The sequence below is a fragment of the Lepeophtheirus salmonis genome, chromosome 13, assembly GCF_016086655.4.
Source record: "Lepeophtheirus salmonis chromosome 13, UVic_Lsal_1.4, whole genome shotgun sequence".
NCBI classification, from domain to species: domain Eukaryota; kingdom Metazoa; phylum Arthropoda; class Copepoda; order Siphonostomatoida; family Caligidae; genus Lepeophtheirus; species Lepeophtheirus salmonis.
The window spans coordinates 24,320,980-24,340,990 of NC_052143.2; the positions used below are offsets into that span (position 1 = coordinate 24,320,980).

At 31.2% G+C, this 20,011-nt stretch overlaps 3 protein-coding genes across 8 annotated transcripts; 1 reads left to right on the forward strand and 2 right to left on the reverse strand.

Annotated features, from left to right (window-relative positions):
* The first annotated feature begins 173 nt into the window (after positions 1 to 173).
* epsilonCOP (coatomer subunit epsilon) lies at positions 174 to 1,470 on the forward strand. Its single transcript, XM_040723323.2, has 4 exons — positions 174 to 397; positions 465 to 914; positions 973 to 1,197; positions 1,264 to 1,470. Exons 1-4 carry the CDS (start codon positions 308 to 310, stop codon positions 1,378 to 1,380), a joined length of 882 nt encoding a protein of 293 aa, XP_040579257.1. The 5' UTR covers positions 174 to 307; the 3' UTR covers positions 1,381 to 1,470.
* LOC121127804 (uncharacterized) lies at positions 1,236 to 3,592 on the reverse strand. Of its 2 annotated transcripts, XM_040723325.2 has the most exons (4): positions 3,513 to 3,592; positions 3,143 to 3,384; positions 2,826 to 3,058; positions 1,236 to 1,807 (listed from the first exon to the last, which is right to left on the reverse strand). In XM_040723325.2, the coding sequence occupies exons 2-4, from the start codon at positions 3,223 to 3,225 to the stop codon at positions 1,485 to 1,487; spliced, it is 639 nt and encodes a 212-aa protein (XP_040579259.1). In that variant the 5' UTR covers positions 3,226 to 3,384; positions 3,513 to 3,592; the 3' UTR covers positions 1,236 to 1,484. The 2 variants fall into 2 exon arrangements, with proteins under 2 accessions (XP_040579259.1, XP_040579258.1); XM_040723324.2 differs by lacking the exon at positions 3,513 to 3,592 and having other exon boundaries at positions 2,826 to 3,091; positions 3,143 to 3,311.
* Positions 3,593 to 8,596: 5,004 nt separating this feature from the next.
* Positions 8,597 to 19,969, reverse strand: LOC121128716 (uncharacterized). 5 transcript variants are annotated; one of them, XM_040724305.2, is made up of 4 exons: positions 19,828 to 19,969; positions 10,007 to 10,560; positions 9,502 to 9,933; positions 8,597 to 9,443 (listed from the first exon to the last, which is right to left on the reverse strand). In XM_040724305.2, the coding sequence occupies exons 2-4, from the start codon at positions 10,528 to 10,530 to the stop codon at positions 8,750 to 8,752; spliced, it is 1,650 nt and encodes a 549-aa protein (XP_040580239.1). In that variant the 5' UTR covers positions 10,531 to 10,560; positions 19,828 to 19,969; the 3' UTR covers positions 8,597 to 8,749. The 5 variants fall into 5 exon arrangements, with proteins under 5 accessions (XP_040580239.1, XP_040580238.1, XP_040580241.1 ...); XM_040724304.2 differs by lacking the exon at positions 19,828 to 19,969 and adding an exon at positions 11,005 to 11,270; XM_040724307.2 differs by lacking the exon at positions 19,828 to 19,969 and adding an exon at positions 10,828 to 10,907.
* Between the last annotated feature and the right edge of the window lie 42 nt (positions 19,970 to 20,011).

The following is a 20,011-nucleotide window of genomic DNA, read 5'->3' on the forward strand; positions in this document are numbered from 1 at the left end:
TAATTTACATTTAATATTATTATTATAGACCCCTTTGCTCCTTCTCTTCACAACCAACTCCAGCCAGCCTTATAAATCGAGATAAATATATATATGATTATTGATTTCACATCATTTAATAATAATAACAGACAAGCAATAATTATTAATTTCCATAACTATTGATACCCAACTGGCTATATGTTAGGTTCTGTTTGGTACCCCTGCTTTCAGCTCATTGGATAATTTGACACGTCAAATATCATAATAAGAGTTGTCTTTGATTCATCATTTCGTTAATTAACTTAAGTTAAACTTAGTGAGAGAAATGTCCGAAGTTGACGAATTAGTTGATGTGAAGAATGCATTTTATATCGGTAATTTCGCTAATACCGTGAAGGAAGCCCAAAAATTAAAGGTTCTTTCCATAGTTTATCTATTTTTTTGTTCTGAGTCTGTATTTATTCAAATACTTTTTGTTTCAGGTCTCGGATCCTGACGTGTCCGTCGAGAAGGATGCTTTTATGTATCGTGGCTATATTGCCATGCGTAAATTTGGGGTCATTCGGAATGAAATTGATGAGGATTCTCATCAGAACTTGCGCCCTCTTTTGACCCTTTCTAAATACTCCGAAAACAAAAATTCGTGCAAGGAGGAAATCCTCTCAGAAGTGGAAAAATCCAACATTGAGGGTCCTATTTCTGCATTAGTTTCTGCTAGTATTTATACCCACGAAGGACTTTATGAAAACGCTCTTCGAGTCCTTCATTCCTATTCTGGAAATGACAATTTGGAAATAGCCGCTCTTAAATTACAAATTCTTTTGAAAATGGATCGCCTAGATCTTGCCAAAAAGGAGTTAAAAGTTATACAAGATATTGATGACGACGCTACTCTCACACAGTTAGCCCAAGCATGGGTGAACATGGCCATTGTACGCTATTATACTTGCTCAAAATTAATATAGTAATAATATTTTTTTAACTTTTTAGGGCGGTGAAAAAATCCAAGAAGCTTATTATATATATCAAGAACTCATAGAAAAGTTTGGTTCTACTCCTATTCTTCTAAATGGCCAAGCAGCTTCATTCTTAGCTCAGGAGAAGTTTGAAGAAGCTGAGGCTGCATTACAAGAAGCTCTGGATAAAGATTCAGACAATCCTGACACTTTGATTAATCTGATGGTACTTTCTCAACAGACAGGCAAGCCGATTGAGGTAGCATACATACCTATAATGCATTTATGTTCATCATAAAACGTGTGGTTTATATTTTTCATTTAGGTTTACAATCGATATATGACGCAATTAAAAGATCACGATCCACATCATTCCTTCATTAAAGACTGCCATGACAGAGAAAACGATTTCAATAGATTAATGGCTCAATATGCCATTTAAATTTTAATAAAACATAAATGTTTGTATTTTTTATTTTTATTTTTATTTTTTGTTAATACAATAAAAATACACTTGAGTCATACCATGTAACATGTCGTTTACTTTTAAGGTATTGGGAAAATGGCGAATACATTGATTAAGGATAGCATTTCTTTTTCCAAAGCGAGACTTTCACTTATCCTTCTTGCCTGGTTCCTCCGCTCTTTTCGTGGTGATAGTTGAGCTAAGTTGTGGTCTTCAGGTGGACTAAAATATAAAAGAGCTATCTGATTACAGAGTGTTCCATTCATAGTTTTTCCAATAGGGGATTCGAAGTTATGGTGCATCATGTTAAGGGCGATTACGTTGTTATTTGGATCATCTATATTTTGATAAACTTTTGTATCGTCATAGCGTCCACTAAATAGTAAGCCAGTTGCGACAATTCCTGTTAATGTAATGGATAATTACTATAAATATGTTCTAATGTTGGATATTACGATTACTAATATTGATCAAGTATTAGTGTTGTGTCGACATGATTTGTATGCCTAAATTCCTCATCAAATATTTTGAGTTTAGTGGTGTGTCCCTAAGTTATTTTCTAATCAATATCAATTTAACCTACTTTATAGACCCAAATTAGATTTTTCTCAGAGAGACTTAATATACTTTTTAACAATTTTAGGGATTCTAAATAATAAACAGTGGTAGTTAATACAAGATGCTGGAAAAAATTCCAACTCAACATGGTTCTCTCACTGGTCATTAGATGCAATTTCTAATATATATTAGGGAGATTCTGCGAGTATGAGGTATATCTAGTATTGGATCAGAACTAGTAATCAGTCTTTTCCCTCCACCTAATTAAGTTTATTTGGTTTGGTCCATATCATCACCATTCATCAGCAGTCGATCCTAAGGACCGATTAATCGGTTGTGTAGTCCTAGCTATCTTTTTATACACACCTTTTACTTTAAACATCAGATATCTCATCTCATTGAAAGTGGTTATTTTGATAAAACTTCAAGTTACCATAAAATACAGATGAGGAACGGTCCTAGGACTCATAAAATTAATCAATACCGGACTGATAAGACAGCAATCTGTTTATTTTTACCGATATCCAACACTCAGCATTCAAAATTCGGTACACGCCGTTTTCTCCCCTATTTTTCTATGATCCCAGCCTGTATATTCACAAAGTGCTGCCTTAAAAACTCGACGTGAGCAGGCACCCATATTTTGAGGCTTCCTCAGGGGAATAGTGAGGGTACCCCCCGATTGTGACATTCTAGCCAATGAGTTCTTATACTAAGAATAAGTATAATAACTCATTGGTCTAGACTATCCTAAGCTAATTAATGAAGTCATTTTTCATCAATAAAAAATCACTTATCTAATTAATCGACTTGAGTCAATCCTCAATGGCTCAAGTTGACACAACACTAGCGATTATACATACTAGGTAAACTCTCCTTCATTTGGGGTGTGAAGAAGTCAAGGAGATGCCCTTGGTTAAGATCGCAGGTTTTAAGAAATTCGTTTGTTCCCTCTTCGTCAGTCCATAGTTTAGAGAGAGCCCACTTTAATGCCAAGGATTCTTCTTTATTATAAGTGCATTGCGTTAGTTTGTCGATAATTTCAAATACAAGATACTCATTTCCACCCATAAGGGCTGCAGTATCTAGAGCATAACTAATAATAAGATCAATATTATAAAATTCATTACTAAAATAGAAAAAAATATAGTAGAAACATGTATGTGTTGTAAAGTCATACCAACGCTCAAGGCCTTCTATTTCCTCAGGATCAGTTCTATTTTCCTTGCATCCTGGATTTTCTTCAGATGATTGTAGATTCATCCTTTTTCACACTCAATATCTTAATAAATCCACGTTTGATGTATATGTAAACATTATATGTGTACAACACACAATTTGACTATGCCGTATAGTTTCATACGTATGCATTTTATTCAAGATTTCAAAACTACTTGACCCAAGTAAATTGCGACTTTATTCCTAAAAGATATTTTACATGAATAATGTTTCGTGTAGTTAGTTTATTTGTAAATAATATATAGGATATTGATTATTATTTATTATATAAGAATTTCATTAAATTATATTATGTATCAACAAATATTTACGTCAATTCTGATAATTGGATATTATAACTTAAGGATTGTGCAGGATAAATATGTATATGTATATAGTTCTTCCTGGATTATGACTGATAAGTTAGAGTAGAAAGGTTTATATAAATACAAAAAAAATATATTTATATTAAACTTGACCCTAGATCCCTTTATCAAGATGAATTGTGTAGTAGCTGCTCAGAGATAATAAAATTATTGGTGTTAGTCTACTCCTTTTATATATATATGGCAGACGTACGTGGGTCTTAAGTAGAAATTTTGTTTCGTATTTGGGCTGCTATGTATCAAATGATTACAAATTACTATTTCTTAACAATAATTAATATTTTATGTATGGCTGAATATAAGCTAAGAAAACTTAATCAGATGAACAGATTGATAGACACAAAACTATAAACCAAGTGGCGAAATCAAAGTGAACCACGTGATCAATATTTTTCTAAATATTGCGAATACTTTTTTGACTGGTAAAGTATCTTGACTTAATTTAATCACCGTGGATTTACCTAGGATCTGCACGAAATAGATAAATTATTAAATGTTTGTCATACTACTTAATTATAAGTTGTTTTACTGAAAACAATATTTAAAAGGTAACAAAAAAGTAATACGATTATTTTATTATTGATTTAAAAAATAATAAACCATCAATGATATTCTTCAAAATTTACATTCCTTATTTCTCAGTTATTTAATTTTTTTTTATCTTATTGATCCATTCGGTTTAATTTTGCACATGCAAATGCTATTTCGTTATTATGATTGTTGTCAAGTGAGTGGAAATTTCAAAATCCTTCCTATTATTAGTTGTAGAACTGCTATTATTGGTCTGTATTACGAACTATTCAAGGCAATAAAAAGTGGGGATGCTTTATAAAATTTGATTTCTTGAGTATTATTCAATTATCTACTAAAATATGTATATCTCTCCGGGTGAAAATGGTAAAAATCAGAAGCCAACAGAGACTTATTCAATGCATCATTTTCGGTTTTAAAAACAAAATAATTACAATGAACTCTATATTCAAGGTAAATAACAAATTAAGGTCTTATTTCAAATTTATGTTTTTCAACTGAGCATTTCATATTTAGTACATAATATCCACTTATTCTTAATATATTATTGATTTCTTCCCTATACTGATGGGGTTTTTTGTTATAAAAATATACATAATATTTAAGTAATGATGTACATTCTCTATCTAAAGAAAATTGAAAAGTAATCATGAATTATTTAGTGCAAAGTTACAAGGCAACTATTAGACAATAGGTTTAATTTACTCAGTAGTAAAGGACTCAAGGGAAAGAGTGGACAGACAAAAAAACAACAACGACATAAATATAAGGGGAAGAATTAGGCTTCTCATCTACGCATTCAGAGAGCACTGTTAATTATTATATACATAGAGAGTGAAACAAAAAGTTGTATTTTCATATAACAAAATTATATTGATAATTCGTCGCTGTTTTGTAGACTTGTGATAACTAGTTTTCGCCACTTCTCAGTAGAGAAAACAAGAATTTTGACTTTTCAATTTACTAATAACTTTTGAACTATATTCACAATAATTACCAATTTTGGGACACTTATGTGGAAAATCCATTCGCTGTTATATATTTCTGCTAAATATAACTGAGTTATCACAAGTCAATAAAATGGCATCTGTTCCAAATCGACAATTGGTTATAACTTTAAATATTTAAATTAATATATCATTAAAAAAATCGTCAAAATCGAGTTATCACAATTCTACAAAATAGCGACAAATTATTTAAAGATTGTTATCCCTTAAACTCTCATTGTCAATCATAGGTTCAAAAATGGTCCTATCCATTCCTATCTAAAAATTCTTCAAATTTTTAGAATCATCATCTTCACATTTCTTAAGTATTTCATCTTCCTAAATTATTAAATTGTTTGAATAGTGTGGAAATCAAAAATAATTTCTATATATTTAACCCTAACCCCTTCAGTCCCCTCGTCCAATATATTGGACATTTTTAAAACGCTTATAAATAGAAATTGGGACCAAACAAGTATGAGAATCATTCTGTCCCACGTATTGAACTTGTATATTGCCAATTATATGACTGTTAATCTTGAGACAGCGTGAAGTATGGCTGTAAATTCTACTTGTTCCATTAAGAGTTAGTATTTGCCAATATTTCCTAATTCTTGCAATGAGTAATTAGCTTTTTTGTGTTTACACTATTACTTCAGTGTATAGTCTATGATATTAAGTAATAATATTGTTGAATGAAATATACTCATTGACCAAAAAAACTCATTTATTGTCCAGCGTATTGGAAACTGTGACTTAGAAGTAACTTTTACATTATGTGACATAGGTTGCACGTTATGACTATATAAGTGTGTTCAGTATTTACGGCCTACTATATTGGACACAATGACTCAAAATCTTTATTGATGGTCTTTGTAATTATTTCTTTGCTTACCATTGTAAAACAACACCTATGGATGAAGATCTGAAGAGTTTCGGGTTGGGTGCAGTTGTTGTCCTATAGCTCTGCAATGTACTCCCAGACTGTAATTTCAAATTAGCATTCGATAGTTATTTCACATCACTCCCTTTTTCGCCCTTTGAAGAACAGAGGAGTTTTCTACGTTGGAACAATCACAAGTAACATAATTTTAAAGTGTCCTTTGTTGACTGAGAAAGAATTGAGCAAAAAAAGGCCGTGAAAGTTATGATTATAGGTAAGATATGACTTTAACAACCTCATTTTTGGGTTTTGGTGAAGAGACTACTGCTTGACGATAGGATAAAATTTCATAAAATTATCTTGATTTTCCAAGACTTGAAATAGTAAAAGATTACATACATACAACTACTATATGGGTGGTGTGGATTAGATCAGGCAGTTCATTTTCATATACAGAATATTTATTCGATCTCGCTTTTGGACACTTCGTGCAATATTTCACATGATTGACAGGGCAGCATGTAATTGCTCGGGGAAATACAGAAAGAAAGATCTTAAATCTATCAAAGATCTATTTACATTGAGAGAGATAATATCAGATGATATTCTAAAAGCTCACAAGTACCGAAAAAATCCAAATTTGTCTGCGACTCTTCCTGCAAAAGGGCAAGTGTTTCTCCAAAACCTGAACCATCAATCGCCTCTCGACTTGAACATATAAGACATTGGGCATATTTCATGGAACAGAAAAATGCTTTTGGATGTGCGAATTAGAATTGTAATCAGAAATCAATGGTAGCATGTATCAAACGCAAGAAATCACTATGTTTGAAGAGATGGAGCAACTGTTTGTTAAATTAGTATAAATAGTTCAAAAATTTCATTTTGAGTTAAGATGTTCAATATATTTTTGGACAAATTACTGAAATTTTTAAATTATTATGGGGTTACAAAATAACCAATTTGGTTTGTTCAATAGAGGAAATAAAGTTTTAAGAGAAAATCCACAGTATTTTTATCCCGTGACTGAAGGGGCCGAGTTTTGCTAATATTATAATTTTCAAAACAGTGATCAAATAAATTTGAAATTCGCTACCACAACCCATGGATTCTAAAATATATAATTGCAATTCTAACATAATGAAATAAATATAGACTAGATCAATAAGTTGAAATGGATTTCAATATACAAAATAAATTTAAAAAGACCATCTGATATCATCATATATGTATTAAATATTCACATTCTATAAAGAAAAAAATAATAGTCAAATTGATACAAAGTATGAGCCAAGAGTATCTAACTCAAAAATACTTTGAAATTAACGATACATTATGAAAGCATCACCCTTCCTTTCATTGCACAAGGAGCTAGAGGTCTCCGATTAATATTGTATTTAGATTTCTATAAACTGTATGGAGAGAAAGTCTTGGTAGAGATTCATCTGTTGTCGTTGCCTTTATTTATGAGCTCAAAAGAAATCATTCTTAAATAAAAATAATCTTGACTTTCATGATAAAAAAGGTTCGTCACTTTTCTCAAAATTCCTAGAAATTAATGTCATGTAAAGAACTATTTAGGTTAATTATCAGTTACTTTGTGTCAAGGAGTAATTCATGAATTGAATATATTCAGTAATATTCTCTTGAAAAATCTTTGTCTTAAAAGAGAAGAATATATATCAATTATGAATTAATAAATAGAGTTAGGAAAAAAATGAGCGAGTTCATCTTAGTTTGTATCTTCAATTTTCATTTATGGTTGAAGAAGGAACATGGCAAGTTAGCAATGGCAATGCCAATAAATAAACCATAGGGCCAAACATTTGAAAAATTGCTTTATATATACCAAAACCAGTATTTTCACATGGTCAATTATATTTCGCATTTTCAAGAGTGTCAAAAGAGGGTGCAAGTTTGATTATATTTACATCAAATGGACAGAAACAACAAAAAATGTTGTTTATAAGGAGGTTTATCAATAGAAATTTACCTATTAAATAATTATAGCTGATAGTAAATTCTTTTAATTTAGAATTTTAACATAAATAAGCTATTTTCCATTGACTATCTTTAAGATAGTGTATTCGTGATAGTGTATGATTGAGATTTTAAATAGAAAAGTTTAATTCTTATTTATTGTGTCTACGTTCTTTCTGTGTTTTTAAGTTTGTTTAAAGTCTATATAGCAATTAAAAAATATACTAATAACTAATATAAAAAATTTCAAAAACACAAAATATAGATTCTTATTCTTTTGTAAGATTAATTTAAACCACTTTGGACCTACAAATTACATTAGTTTATTCGTCTTAATTTCATATTTCACTAGCGAGTAGATATACTCTTGAGTCTCAACATTGTCTCTTTTTAATCCTCAAGATACATAATTAGTTATCAATAAGAGGAAGAGGGATTGTGGGAGGGTAGAGTATTTTACTTACCTCTTAAGGATTTTTCTCAAAATTACTCGGGCAAATGAAGAAAAATAATACTTATATGATTCAGCTTTTGAAAGACTGTAAATAAACTGTACCTACAATCGACATATAACACTATCAAGGTATAGGGTATGATTTTGTAGAAAATATTTATCTAGAGTTATTTTTTTTAGATTTATATTAAGCATATACAATAATAATTTGTGCCTTTATTTTTACGTTTTAGTATATAAATTTAATAGATAACAGATTAGGATACAAATAAACAATTATAATAAAAAAAACCTAAGAAAACGAAACACATGAAATGGCACTATTTATTGACACAAGGAATACTGTCGACTAGAATGAAGTATTTGAAAGGGGCATTGATTCTGAAAGGCAAGCCCACTCCTGAGCTCTTTTAATTAATACTTTTCTTTCGGCAGGAAATATATTCCAATGTCTCAAATCTCCAATACATAATATATTGGGGCAGTTTTCGACTAAAAGAATAACTGATGATGAAGTAAGAACAAGAGGTACTTGAGGAGGGTCGGACGAAAATGTAAACGGACTAGTGAGCATGAATTTTTTGAGCGATTTAAATGGATTATCGCAAAGAATTGATTTTAAACAATCATCTGAAAGGTCTTGAGAACCAGTTGCTTGGATCACTTCAAGATTTTGAGCATGATACAGAAGGCAGTGTAATGCAGATTTTTCGTGAGTTAATGTGTGATCCGTATCTTCATATTCAGAGTTACTATATTGAACTAAAAAGAAATAAACAAATTTTAGTTTTATAAAAAAATTTGTATGAGAACATTTATGAAGAACTGATGAGAAAATTCTAGCATTGATAACGTGAAACTCTTCTAAGTTTGGACAATTTTCACCAATGGAATTGAGAGGAACTTGTGCATGCATTGCTTCAATTTTTAACGTTGTGAGTTGTCTTCCAATAGATCCTAAAAACTCTGTCAAAATTAATGACGAATGTAGACCACCTAACTTCAAAGTGATCAAGTTTGGCAGAATAATTTCCTGAAAGTTTCTACAAATAAATGAAACATACGAATGAGTAAATTATATAATGATTGAATATATATTACTTTAAATAAGGGCATGTAGTCCAAATTGTTAGGTCTTCCAATTTGGGGAAGAATTTTAACATATTTCTCATATTTTCTTTCCCTTGAACAATTGGTAAAAATAAGGATTTCAAAGAATATGATTCTCGTCTATCTTTTTTTCCTATCATATTAAAGAACTCTTGAATAACATCACCGTGATTCAAATCCATTGATTCCAGTATAGAACAACGGATGATAACTTCTAACGCTCCCATAACAGTAACAGATGTATCCTTGAGAACAATTCTCTTAAGAGTTGAAGATACTTTTCCTTCTTGATGTAAAAGGCCTTTAATTCCTGAATCACTAACATTAATTGATCTCCATAAATCTAGTGTTTCAAGAAACGGGCATGAATCTCCAATAATGTGAAGCATTGCATCATCACAAGATTTCCAAAGTATGCAATGCCTTAAATCAAAATGGTATTGATTGTATTGGAAAAGATAGCTAATAGAAAATTAAAAATACTAAGTATATGTACCTCAGATAAGGAAGCATTCGTAAGACCCGCTTCATCAAATACGATTCTTCAATATTTAGACCAGATCGATCAAAAAGACGAAACTTTGCATTTTCGACCATTAAAAATGCATCATCTTCTTTCTTTGAAAACGTGGGATATCTTACTAAAAATTCCAGAGCAGATATTCGATCCTCACCGCATAGTAATTGAGGTAAATGTAAATTAATGAACCCTCGGCGCCAAAACAATCGAAAAAAGTTAGGAAAAAGATCTCCATTACAACTTAACTCATTCCTCAAGACTTGAATACCCCTTAAAAATGTTATTTCTTGAATTCGCGCAGGTAGATGAAAGTCAATGTACTCTGTGAGTATTTTTTGACGCAAATTCCAAATATCATATTTTTTTGATGCATCACCGTCCTCTGATTCAGTAATAAAGTTCCTTTTGATTAATATAATAGTGAGAGATAACCATGAATCTTGGCAGAGTATTTCTAGTCTTGAGGGTTGTAGATTAATAGGGCGAAGATAGCTCATCATTTTGATTAACGTCTCATTGGCACATGATGACTTTAAATATAAAATAAATAAAAAGTTACTACTAGGACTACAAAATGAACATTGAGCACTCATGTGTCTGATTGATACTTTGTATATATTATGTTAATAACATGCATCTTCATTTCACTAGCTACAAATTTAGAAATACATTTTTAAGAAAAATCGAGTACAAAATGAGTTCACAAAGGAAATCTATTTTCCGAATAAGTAAATCAAATTTCATCAATGTGCAAATCCTTGAAGCCCAGTAACACATTTATTTATTATTGTAGTTACTAGAACTGAAAATGCACAAAAAAAACTTGATTTTGTAGCTTTAAAAAACAACACAACAATGAAGTAACAAGCAGAAATACATAATGATACGTGAGTGGATATATATCAGCTAAGTGCATTCATAATTATAATTCATAATGTTATGTAATTAAAAAATCATAATGATTGAGTGCAAACCTTTTGAATTGAATATATTGATAGTGTACGATTTATTATATGATTTTGATTAACCAATTTCCACTTCCTCTAACATGGCCTCTATTCAGAACTGAAGTGTCTACGTATAACACAATAACAGCATTTTGTAATTGTTGTATTCATTTAGCATTCATTTTTCCATATACGACAATACTCTCTTCAAACCATTATTTACACTGAAATATGTGCGCATGCCCAGTTTCCTATGGGGTTTTCTTTCTCAACTACTGAAAATTCGTTTACTACTAAAAAAATACTTCAGATGACATATAATGTGATTTGTATCTATATAACATGTACCAATAGTTGTCAAATGGGAATACCCGTACACCTTGGGGTACTCAAGGCGTCCGTAAGGGGTGGGCTGGAGGGGTTGTAGGCTTACAAATTAAGGAATTTTTGCTTTTTACTGTTATTTTTTTATTGTCATTCGGGTAAATGATGCAACAGAGCAAAAAATGTAATATTAAAAAAAATTTCAAAAATCCACATAGTATGAGCCGGGTCATGTCTTTCACTTGAGATAGCAGGCTAATGGAGATATTACGTTCGCTAAAGGCACATCCCTAGTAGCCTTGTATCTTTGAACAACTGCATCTAAATAATTTATGATTATTTATCAATTTTCTTTAGATAGAGAATGTACATCATTACTTTAATATTATACATATATATTTTCATAATAAAAAATCCCATCAATATAGCACGAAATCGATAATATATTAAGAATAAGTGGATATTATGTACTAAACAAGAAATGCTCATGTGAAAACATAAACTTACAATAGGATCTTAATTTGTCATTTATCTTGAATATAGAGTTCTTTAGAACCGAAGATGATGTTTTGAATAAGCCTGTTGGCTTCTGATTTTTACTATTCTATTAGAGAGATTGATATATTTTAGTAGATATTTGAATAATACTCGGGAAATCAAATTTTCTGATGCATTCCCAGTTTCTATTGCCTTGAATAGTTTGAAATGGTACAGTTCTATAACTAATAATAGAAAATATTTTGAAATTTCCACTCGCCTGACAACAATCATAATAACAAAATAGCATTTGGATGTCCAAAATTAAACCGAATGAATAAATAAGATAAAAAAATTAAATAACGGAGAACTCATAAATAAGGAATGTAAATTTTGAAAAATATCATTAAAAGGAGGATTCTCGGCTCAATAAGTTTGGAAATTGCAATGCCATTCAGATTATTCCAACATAATTCTTTAAAAGTTAACAGGTCTGTTATATATTTTATAAAACAAATAATCACTTAAAAGTTCGAAATAACTATATAATTTGTTATTAATATATTTTTTTAGAGATCATTGTTCTTAGCTAGAGTAATATTCCAATAAGATGACACACAATTTAGTTGTTTAGAAGTGGATTACTAAATTAATACTTAAGGTAATTGTAATGATATGTTTCAATAGAAGTTAAGATGCCACTTATATTATTTTAAAACACATAATCACTTAATAGTTCCATATAACTATTTATATGTAATAGCAGATGTCGCGGCAAATCGATCATTTTAGCATAATATTGCTATTTGCATTATACAAACCACGTTAGCATAATTAATGATTATAAGTTTGAATTTGTCCAATTTTCTCCTTTTGTCTATTAGCGCCAAAAGAGAGAAGAGTTCTAACTTCTAGCTATTAATGCAGGCCAGCAAAGGGATCATTCACTATGCATAAATATATAATCCCTTTTTCTCATTGAGTGCTATTTTGTCGCTATTGTCAGGAAGGAGTCAAATTTGCTTGTTTGAATTCAATTAAATAGTATTAATCTCATTACAATATTGGGCACGTTAATTAAAATCTCCTATCACCACTCTCTCTTTCTAATTATTCTTCCTTTTTTTTCTCACTTTCTTTCTATACCAAGAACTTTTTTCCCTAGGCTCAACTAAATATTCAATATGCTGTAACATAGAAAAGTATAGGTATAGGAAATTAACGAATTATATACTACAAATTTTTTATTTTTCTAGTTTGAATTTGAATGAGTATGAATCAATGAAGTAGCTTTGGATTAATGATACTAATTTATATGTTTTCAATATAGACCCAAGACATTTTTTAACGACCACTTCCACCACTCTGATAAAATAAAATAACAATTTAAGATATATTTATTGAAGTTTTATTGGATTCGTCGATCTCAACAACGCACCCAGGCCCATGAAACCTTACTTGATTTTTTTCGAAATATTTTTTACAAATTTCAAACAAAAAGTATACTAATCTACAACTGTACGTTTAGAAAGGCCGGTTTGGTTTTTAGTAGTAGAAACCGTTGATAATTTCGACCAATGATAAATGATCATATTAGAATGTTTAAAAGAAATGTGATTTTTTTAAATTTTTTTTTTAAATTGAATATTTCTTTCCTACAAGATGCCCGAGAACGCATATACCAAAGAATGCCTGCACACAATACTTTCTAACAATTCCTGCCGCACGAACCATGGAAGGAGTCCTTGGGCTTGAAGCCATACAATTGCAGCTTCTTCGGATGCAAGAGTATTGAAAATATCTGTAAGCATGTTTTCTCTACTAAATTCACGAATAGATTGAGATTACGGGGAATTTCATTATAGTAATGACGGTTGGTGTACTTTAAAAGATCCAGATTATCATGTTAATAATTATCGTGGTGATGTATTTATCTATTGTATGATTTTAATATGTTAGGTTGCTGTAGGATTAATATTTAGTTAAGTCTAGGTGAAAAAAAGTTTTTGCTATAGAAAGAGAGAGAGAGAAAAAAAAAGGAAGAATAATTAGAAAGAGAAAGTGGTGATGGTAGATTTTAGTAAACATACCCATAATATTTATCATATTCATTGTTGAGGGTTGCTTTTTACACACAAGGTTACCGAAGTAGGTTTCCGAATTATACAGTCTACTAATCTTTACATGGTCCTTCGAGCCGGATCTTGAGATCTACATTTGAGGATTATTTTGGATTATAGGTTGGTTCCATGTGAATAGCAATTCTTTCATTCTAGTTGTGTTTTCAAGGGATTCGAATCTAATATTTTATCTACATCTCGTTACTCCGTGTATAAGAAGGTGTTTGCGGATTGCCGAGTGGCTTTATTGAGGTTAAATGTCTTTCTTCGAAAAATGGATGATAATCTCCCCAACTCAAATGAAGCCAATTCGGTGTTCGTTGCGAAGTTATTCATCGCAGAGCTCGCAAGAAATAGAATTAAGGCCGATGATGTCAGGACCCTCACAAACACTACATCCAGATACTGGTATAATATCGGCGATACACCCTCTACAATGGCCTTCATAGAAGCGTCTGATAAGTTGGAGGAACAGAAGCGGCGAATCCTCACCACCTAGATTTGAACCTACTCTCCCAAGGTCAACTCTCATCTACTAGCATCACAGTGGATAGTCAAAGGGAATCTGCTCTGCATTACGATGTAAGGAAAGTTATCGGACTAAAATTTTCAGGTGTAGGCCCTTCCACGGAAGTTCTCCGCCTTTACTTGTCTTAAAAAAGAAATGGGCTCAAATCAAGGTGGATATCAAAGCTAATTACGATGGATGTTCACCAATAATTCTGTTTGAAAAGTTCAAGGACCGTTTGGAGGGCAAAGCACATCTCCTCGCTAATGAGGCCGCCTCGTATGAATTGGTCGTAGGGAGCTTGATCGAACTTATGAGAACAGTTTTAAATTAGCCAAGGCATACCTTGATGAAGTAAAGCGGGGCATGTCGATCCAAGACCTCCTAAAATCCTCTAAAACCGCCATGTACCAGGTCTAACATATCCTTGAAGATACACAAACGCGGAGAGTTAACTCTCTTGATTTTTTACTGATAACTTATATAAATGAAATACTTCATTTGAGAGCGGTCGTTGATTGGGTGGCTCTTCTTCTTGCAAAAGGAAGAGGAACAAAAACAAAAAGGGTTCAAGAAGGATCTGACACAGCTTGGAATCCGAGATTGATCCTCAATATAGAAGACTTTACTATTTGGCTGGAAGCTTATGCCACTGGGCATAAATACGACCCTGAAAAGGAGGAAGTAAAATCCATAATTCGTGTCTCAAAATCGAAAGGAGGATGCATTTTCCATGGAGATAGTCACTCCACCGAGACTTGTGCTAAATCATAAGCGCTTTCTCGATTGCAATGGAGGAAAGCTTTCATTAGTGTTAAGAAATGCGCCTTCTGTTTGGCTATGTTCAATGAGGAACATAGAAAGGAGTGCTTGGGTTCGTGTTTTTTTACTTTTTGTGTGGGGATTGTCACAACGTCGTTTTATGCGACAAAAATCCTAATAGGAAAACAACGAATCCCAAAGGAATTCTTCGGACGAGGAGGCTAGAGGGGGGTAGTGCATCCAGTAGCAGAGATAAACGTCCTTTTATGACCAATTTACTTCAGGAACTACTTAAATCTCAGCAAGATATTAATAATCACCTAAAAAGTTTAATTATATCTCGAGAGGGAAAAATCCTCAAAAAGATAAAGAAAATTATAATAATATTAATTTTAGAAATAAAAGTTCACGTAAAAATTATATAAATGACTCTTTATTTGATGTTCCATGTAAAGCGTTCAAATCTAATTACTACAATGAAAGTGTGGATAATATTTTAAGAATTATTAACAATAATTTTAAGAACAAAGCACAGAAAAATTCTGATTCTTTTACAATTTCAAACCTTGTTACTGGGGATGGTTTAAAACCTGCATTTTACAATAGTAATCTTAATGTTCAAAAGGTGTGAATATATCTAAGAAGTCCCATCATCTTCTGAATAAGAGAGATGAAATTAATATCAGTTATACCATTTATAATGCCATTTAAACTAATTCTTCCTTTATTATGGGAAGACAAGTTTAATTGGGACGAAATCATTAAGTTTAAAGACTCTGCTAAAAGCGAACCCCTTGAAGGTGCAGGAAGGTGAAGGCACCAGCCAGGTTATTATAAAATCCTTAGTAAAAGAAAATTCTGGAGCTTTTTTTTTATTACTGTGATTTTTCTCCCTTTAGAGGTTTTACCCATTTTTCCCCTCAAGGAAGTTTTTTATGGATAACTTTTCATTCTGATATATAGTTCTCATTCGTGAACAGCCGACAGAAATGCACAGATAAAGTTAAATCATGTTGGAACCCCCCAGCAGTAGTCGGACCTGCCCAAGGCCAGAAGGCTTACAACCTTCTGACCAGAGGTTCTATATGGGATTTACGACCCCATGGGATCCAAACTCCTTGATCTCGAGTACAGTTGAATGAATTTCAACCCGGTTGAGACTCGGGATGCTGGAAGCTACAGCACAAGTAGGCGTTCCCCATTTACATATGCTCCGTTTTGCAGACAAACATATCGAGAAAAGAAAATCACTTTATCTTTAAGAGTCTAAAATAATCTTCTACTGTTTTTTTAATGACAAAAGAGACTCAGTAGTAATAAAGAAATCAAGTGTGAGCTTGAAGTGTCCAGGTTATATAATTATCTGTCTATCACGAAGTCCAACTTATAAATGTGATTGAGATGAGTGATTTCTGCGTTATATACCTATATCAAGGACACTGAAGTACTCTTATTAATTAAATAGATTTCTTAGGCTAAGAGATGAAGCTGAGTTAACTTGGAAGAATTTCAATGAAAGAGCTGTGGATGGAAGAACTCTTTCTGCTCCTTACTGGGTCTTACAATCGCTTATTTTGTGGCTTTATGGAACTCCTTAGTTCTTATATGCAAAAGTATACGAAGATTCCGTAGAAGATCTGGAGAGAAGAATATATATTCAAATGACAATGATTAATCCTTATTTCAAGCTCCCTATACACCAGATAACTCTTTACAGGCCCATAGTGAGTGAGGGATTCCAAACGACAGGCATTTAAGAGCAAATCCTCACAAAGTCAAATACTAGGGGTCAGGGGCAATTCAGCGGTGATTTCGTAGTCAGGCATTCCTTCCCACACATGCACTCTTCTATATTGATGAACACCGATCTCGAATTCGGGATCCTACTCTCTAGATGAATTACATTTCACACATTTTATTTTCTACCGCCTTCTTTTCTCTCTCTCTTCCTTTAAGCTATGACATGCAAATATATAGACTTTTCTTATGAGATCAATTCAAAAATGAGTTTTATCCTTGAAATATTGTAATGGCCTTATCTCAAATTGACAACGATATAGATTGTTTTTGGGTAGGTTATTTAAAAAAAATTAAAGTTCAGACTTGCAGCTATCATATAAGATACTTCTAAACATTTTTATATATTCGTCTCGGAGCTATGAGTCTAGAATAAGCAACATCTATTTTCAACTCTGAACAATGATAACTGAGTTATAAGCATGATACATACATTTTAAAAATAGTTTTATATTTTTTTAACGTAAGACATAGAAATATATTTGCATAATTTATCCTTATCTTCAATAACAAGCGTTTAGAAGAGCTTTGAACCTTAAAAATAATAATAAAATAGTATTTTTCTGAAGGCATTCAGGCTAACAAGGAAAAAATAAAACCATATTTGTGATCAGGGGATCAAACTCTACTTAACTGAGTATTTGAAGCTCTAGTACTTTAAAAAAGTGTAATTTTGTCGGATAGTGTTATATAGTTATATAATGGTTGGAATGTTTTATCTTCCAATTATATTAACCATCTATGACCATGATTGAACACTTGTGGCCCCGTTTTTTAAGCCCCCCCCACACCGTTTTTGTCTTTCTACAAATATATGTTACTATGCATTTTGTTAAAATCAGGTCTGTTACTAGGTTTTTGGTCTGAGGAGGGGGGGAGGTTTTTTTCCACAAATCTTTGACTATTTAACGAAAATGCAACATTGAACAAATATACTTTTTTTGGAAAAGCAAAATTTGCAAATAACCGTTTTTAACTGTATATATATTTGTATAGTCTAGATGTTTAATATGTTGTACTCAATAGTAAAGAAAGAAGATATAAGAAGAATAATTTGTCATATGAAATTATTTCCGTCTCTCAAAAAGTTACTGGGGTAGATTCTCGTCTATTCGTTATCACAGCCCTGCGAGCGTTCTAGCTGGCAGGTTGAATTATCGACTCTCAATTTATTAGCCGGCTGATACCTATTTCTCCTTTCATCCTTAAAAACTCCTTTAAAAGAGATTATAAAGGAAAGAGGAGACAAGATAGTTAAAATAAAAAGTAAACAAAACTATGTATAGGATTCAATCAAATAATATAGAATATAAATATCGTTCGTAGAAAAGGGGGTCTTAACTTTTTTTTTACGATGTACCACTTGTAAAATATTTGTTTAACCCTCTTACCTGTTCAAAGCATTTTTTGCTTTAGTGACAGGGGCGTTGAGAAGGGGGCTTAATTTTTGGACTTTTTTTGCGAAATAAATCCAAAAATTATTTTTTTTCGGAAAAAATTTCCAAAATTTAATTTTTTCCAAAAAAGAATTCAAAATATTAAATTTCAAAAAAAAAAAAAAAAAAAAAAAATCCAAAATCCAAAGTTATTCACAAAAAAAAAAATTGGGGAAAAAATCTCAAATATCTATAACTACTAACAAAAATTCAATTTTTTGTAAAAAAATTTCAACAATCCATATATATTCTCAACAAATTAAGTTTTTTTTTGGCAAAAATATTCAAAATCCACAAATGTTCACGAAAAATTAATCTTTTTAAAAAAAAATTCAAATATTAAAATTTTTGGAGAAAAATTTAACAAATTAATTCACAAAAAATTAAGTTTTTTCGGAAAAAAAATTCAAAATCTATTGCTGTTGACAATTCAATTATAAATTTTTTGAAAAGAAAAAAATTTCAACTATTACATTTTAGGGGAAAAATGTAAAAATCCATAGATATTCATAGAAAGTTAAATTAAATTTCAAATATTAAGTTTTAACAAAATTCAAATATTTCCTTTTCAGGTAGAAACAAAAGTTTCTTAATTTGGAAGGGCTAGAGCCCCTCCAGCCCACCCCTTGCAGAAGCCTCTGACTTATGTACCACTTGTAACATTTTTTTTCAAAATCTCAAGTGCCCCTGGAGTGGCTTCAAGTACCACAAGGGGTACGCGTACCCCATTTTAGAACCACTCTCGTAGATGATTAGGGCTATAACTTTTATAATTTTTTAAAACACAATTTTAATTAAGACTACGATTTTTATTAATAGTTTATCTTTGTCGTTTATTTTAAAGAAAAATATATAACCCTGTCCGAAACGCTGACATATATTAAATTACATTTGATGAATCTTAGTAAAAAGACGTGGGAACTATGCACTGTGGAAGAGATAAAAATTGTCAAGTGCATATACTGAATTTTAGACTAATCAGAATTAGAGGTAAGAAAAAGGATTTTTGATTGATATATATGACGCCTCTTTCCCGAATAGTTTCTTTAAAATATATATGTACTTAGTAATGTCGGGAAGTGACTCCATAAAAAGTTTTAACAAATTTATTAATATATATATATACGTAATTAATGTCGTTTATTATAACCGTAATTAAAGAAGTCAAATGGGACAAATCTCAAAGATTTGGTTCCGTTCATTTTACAGCTCTAAACTAATTAACTTTGCGTTGATGTTGCTAATATTGATCGAGTTACGTATTATAAGCTTTACTGAAAAATGACGTCATAATAATGAAATCCCTACGCAACCTTTTCATGGTATACCTTAGTTATTGTATCGGCCAAATAGTCATAGTGTTACATTATTAAATACTTATTAACATAATATAATAATTAATAAAATAATAATATACTTGACTTACTTATTTCAATTACTGTTAGTGAATATGTTATGCGATTGTTTCTTCGTAAAAGTGAGCTGTGATTTGATTTTCTGAAGATATTCAATTCTACATAAAAACTTCCACTTCGACGGGAGTACTCCTACACTAAGACTTAACTTTATGTAATTTTTAATACTATGTAAAAAAAACATGATTTCCTTAT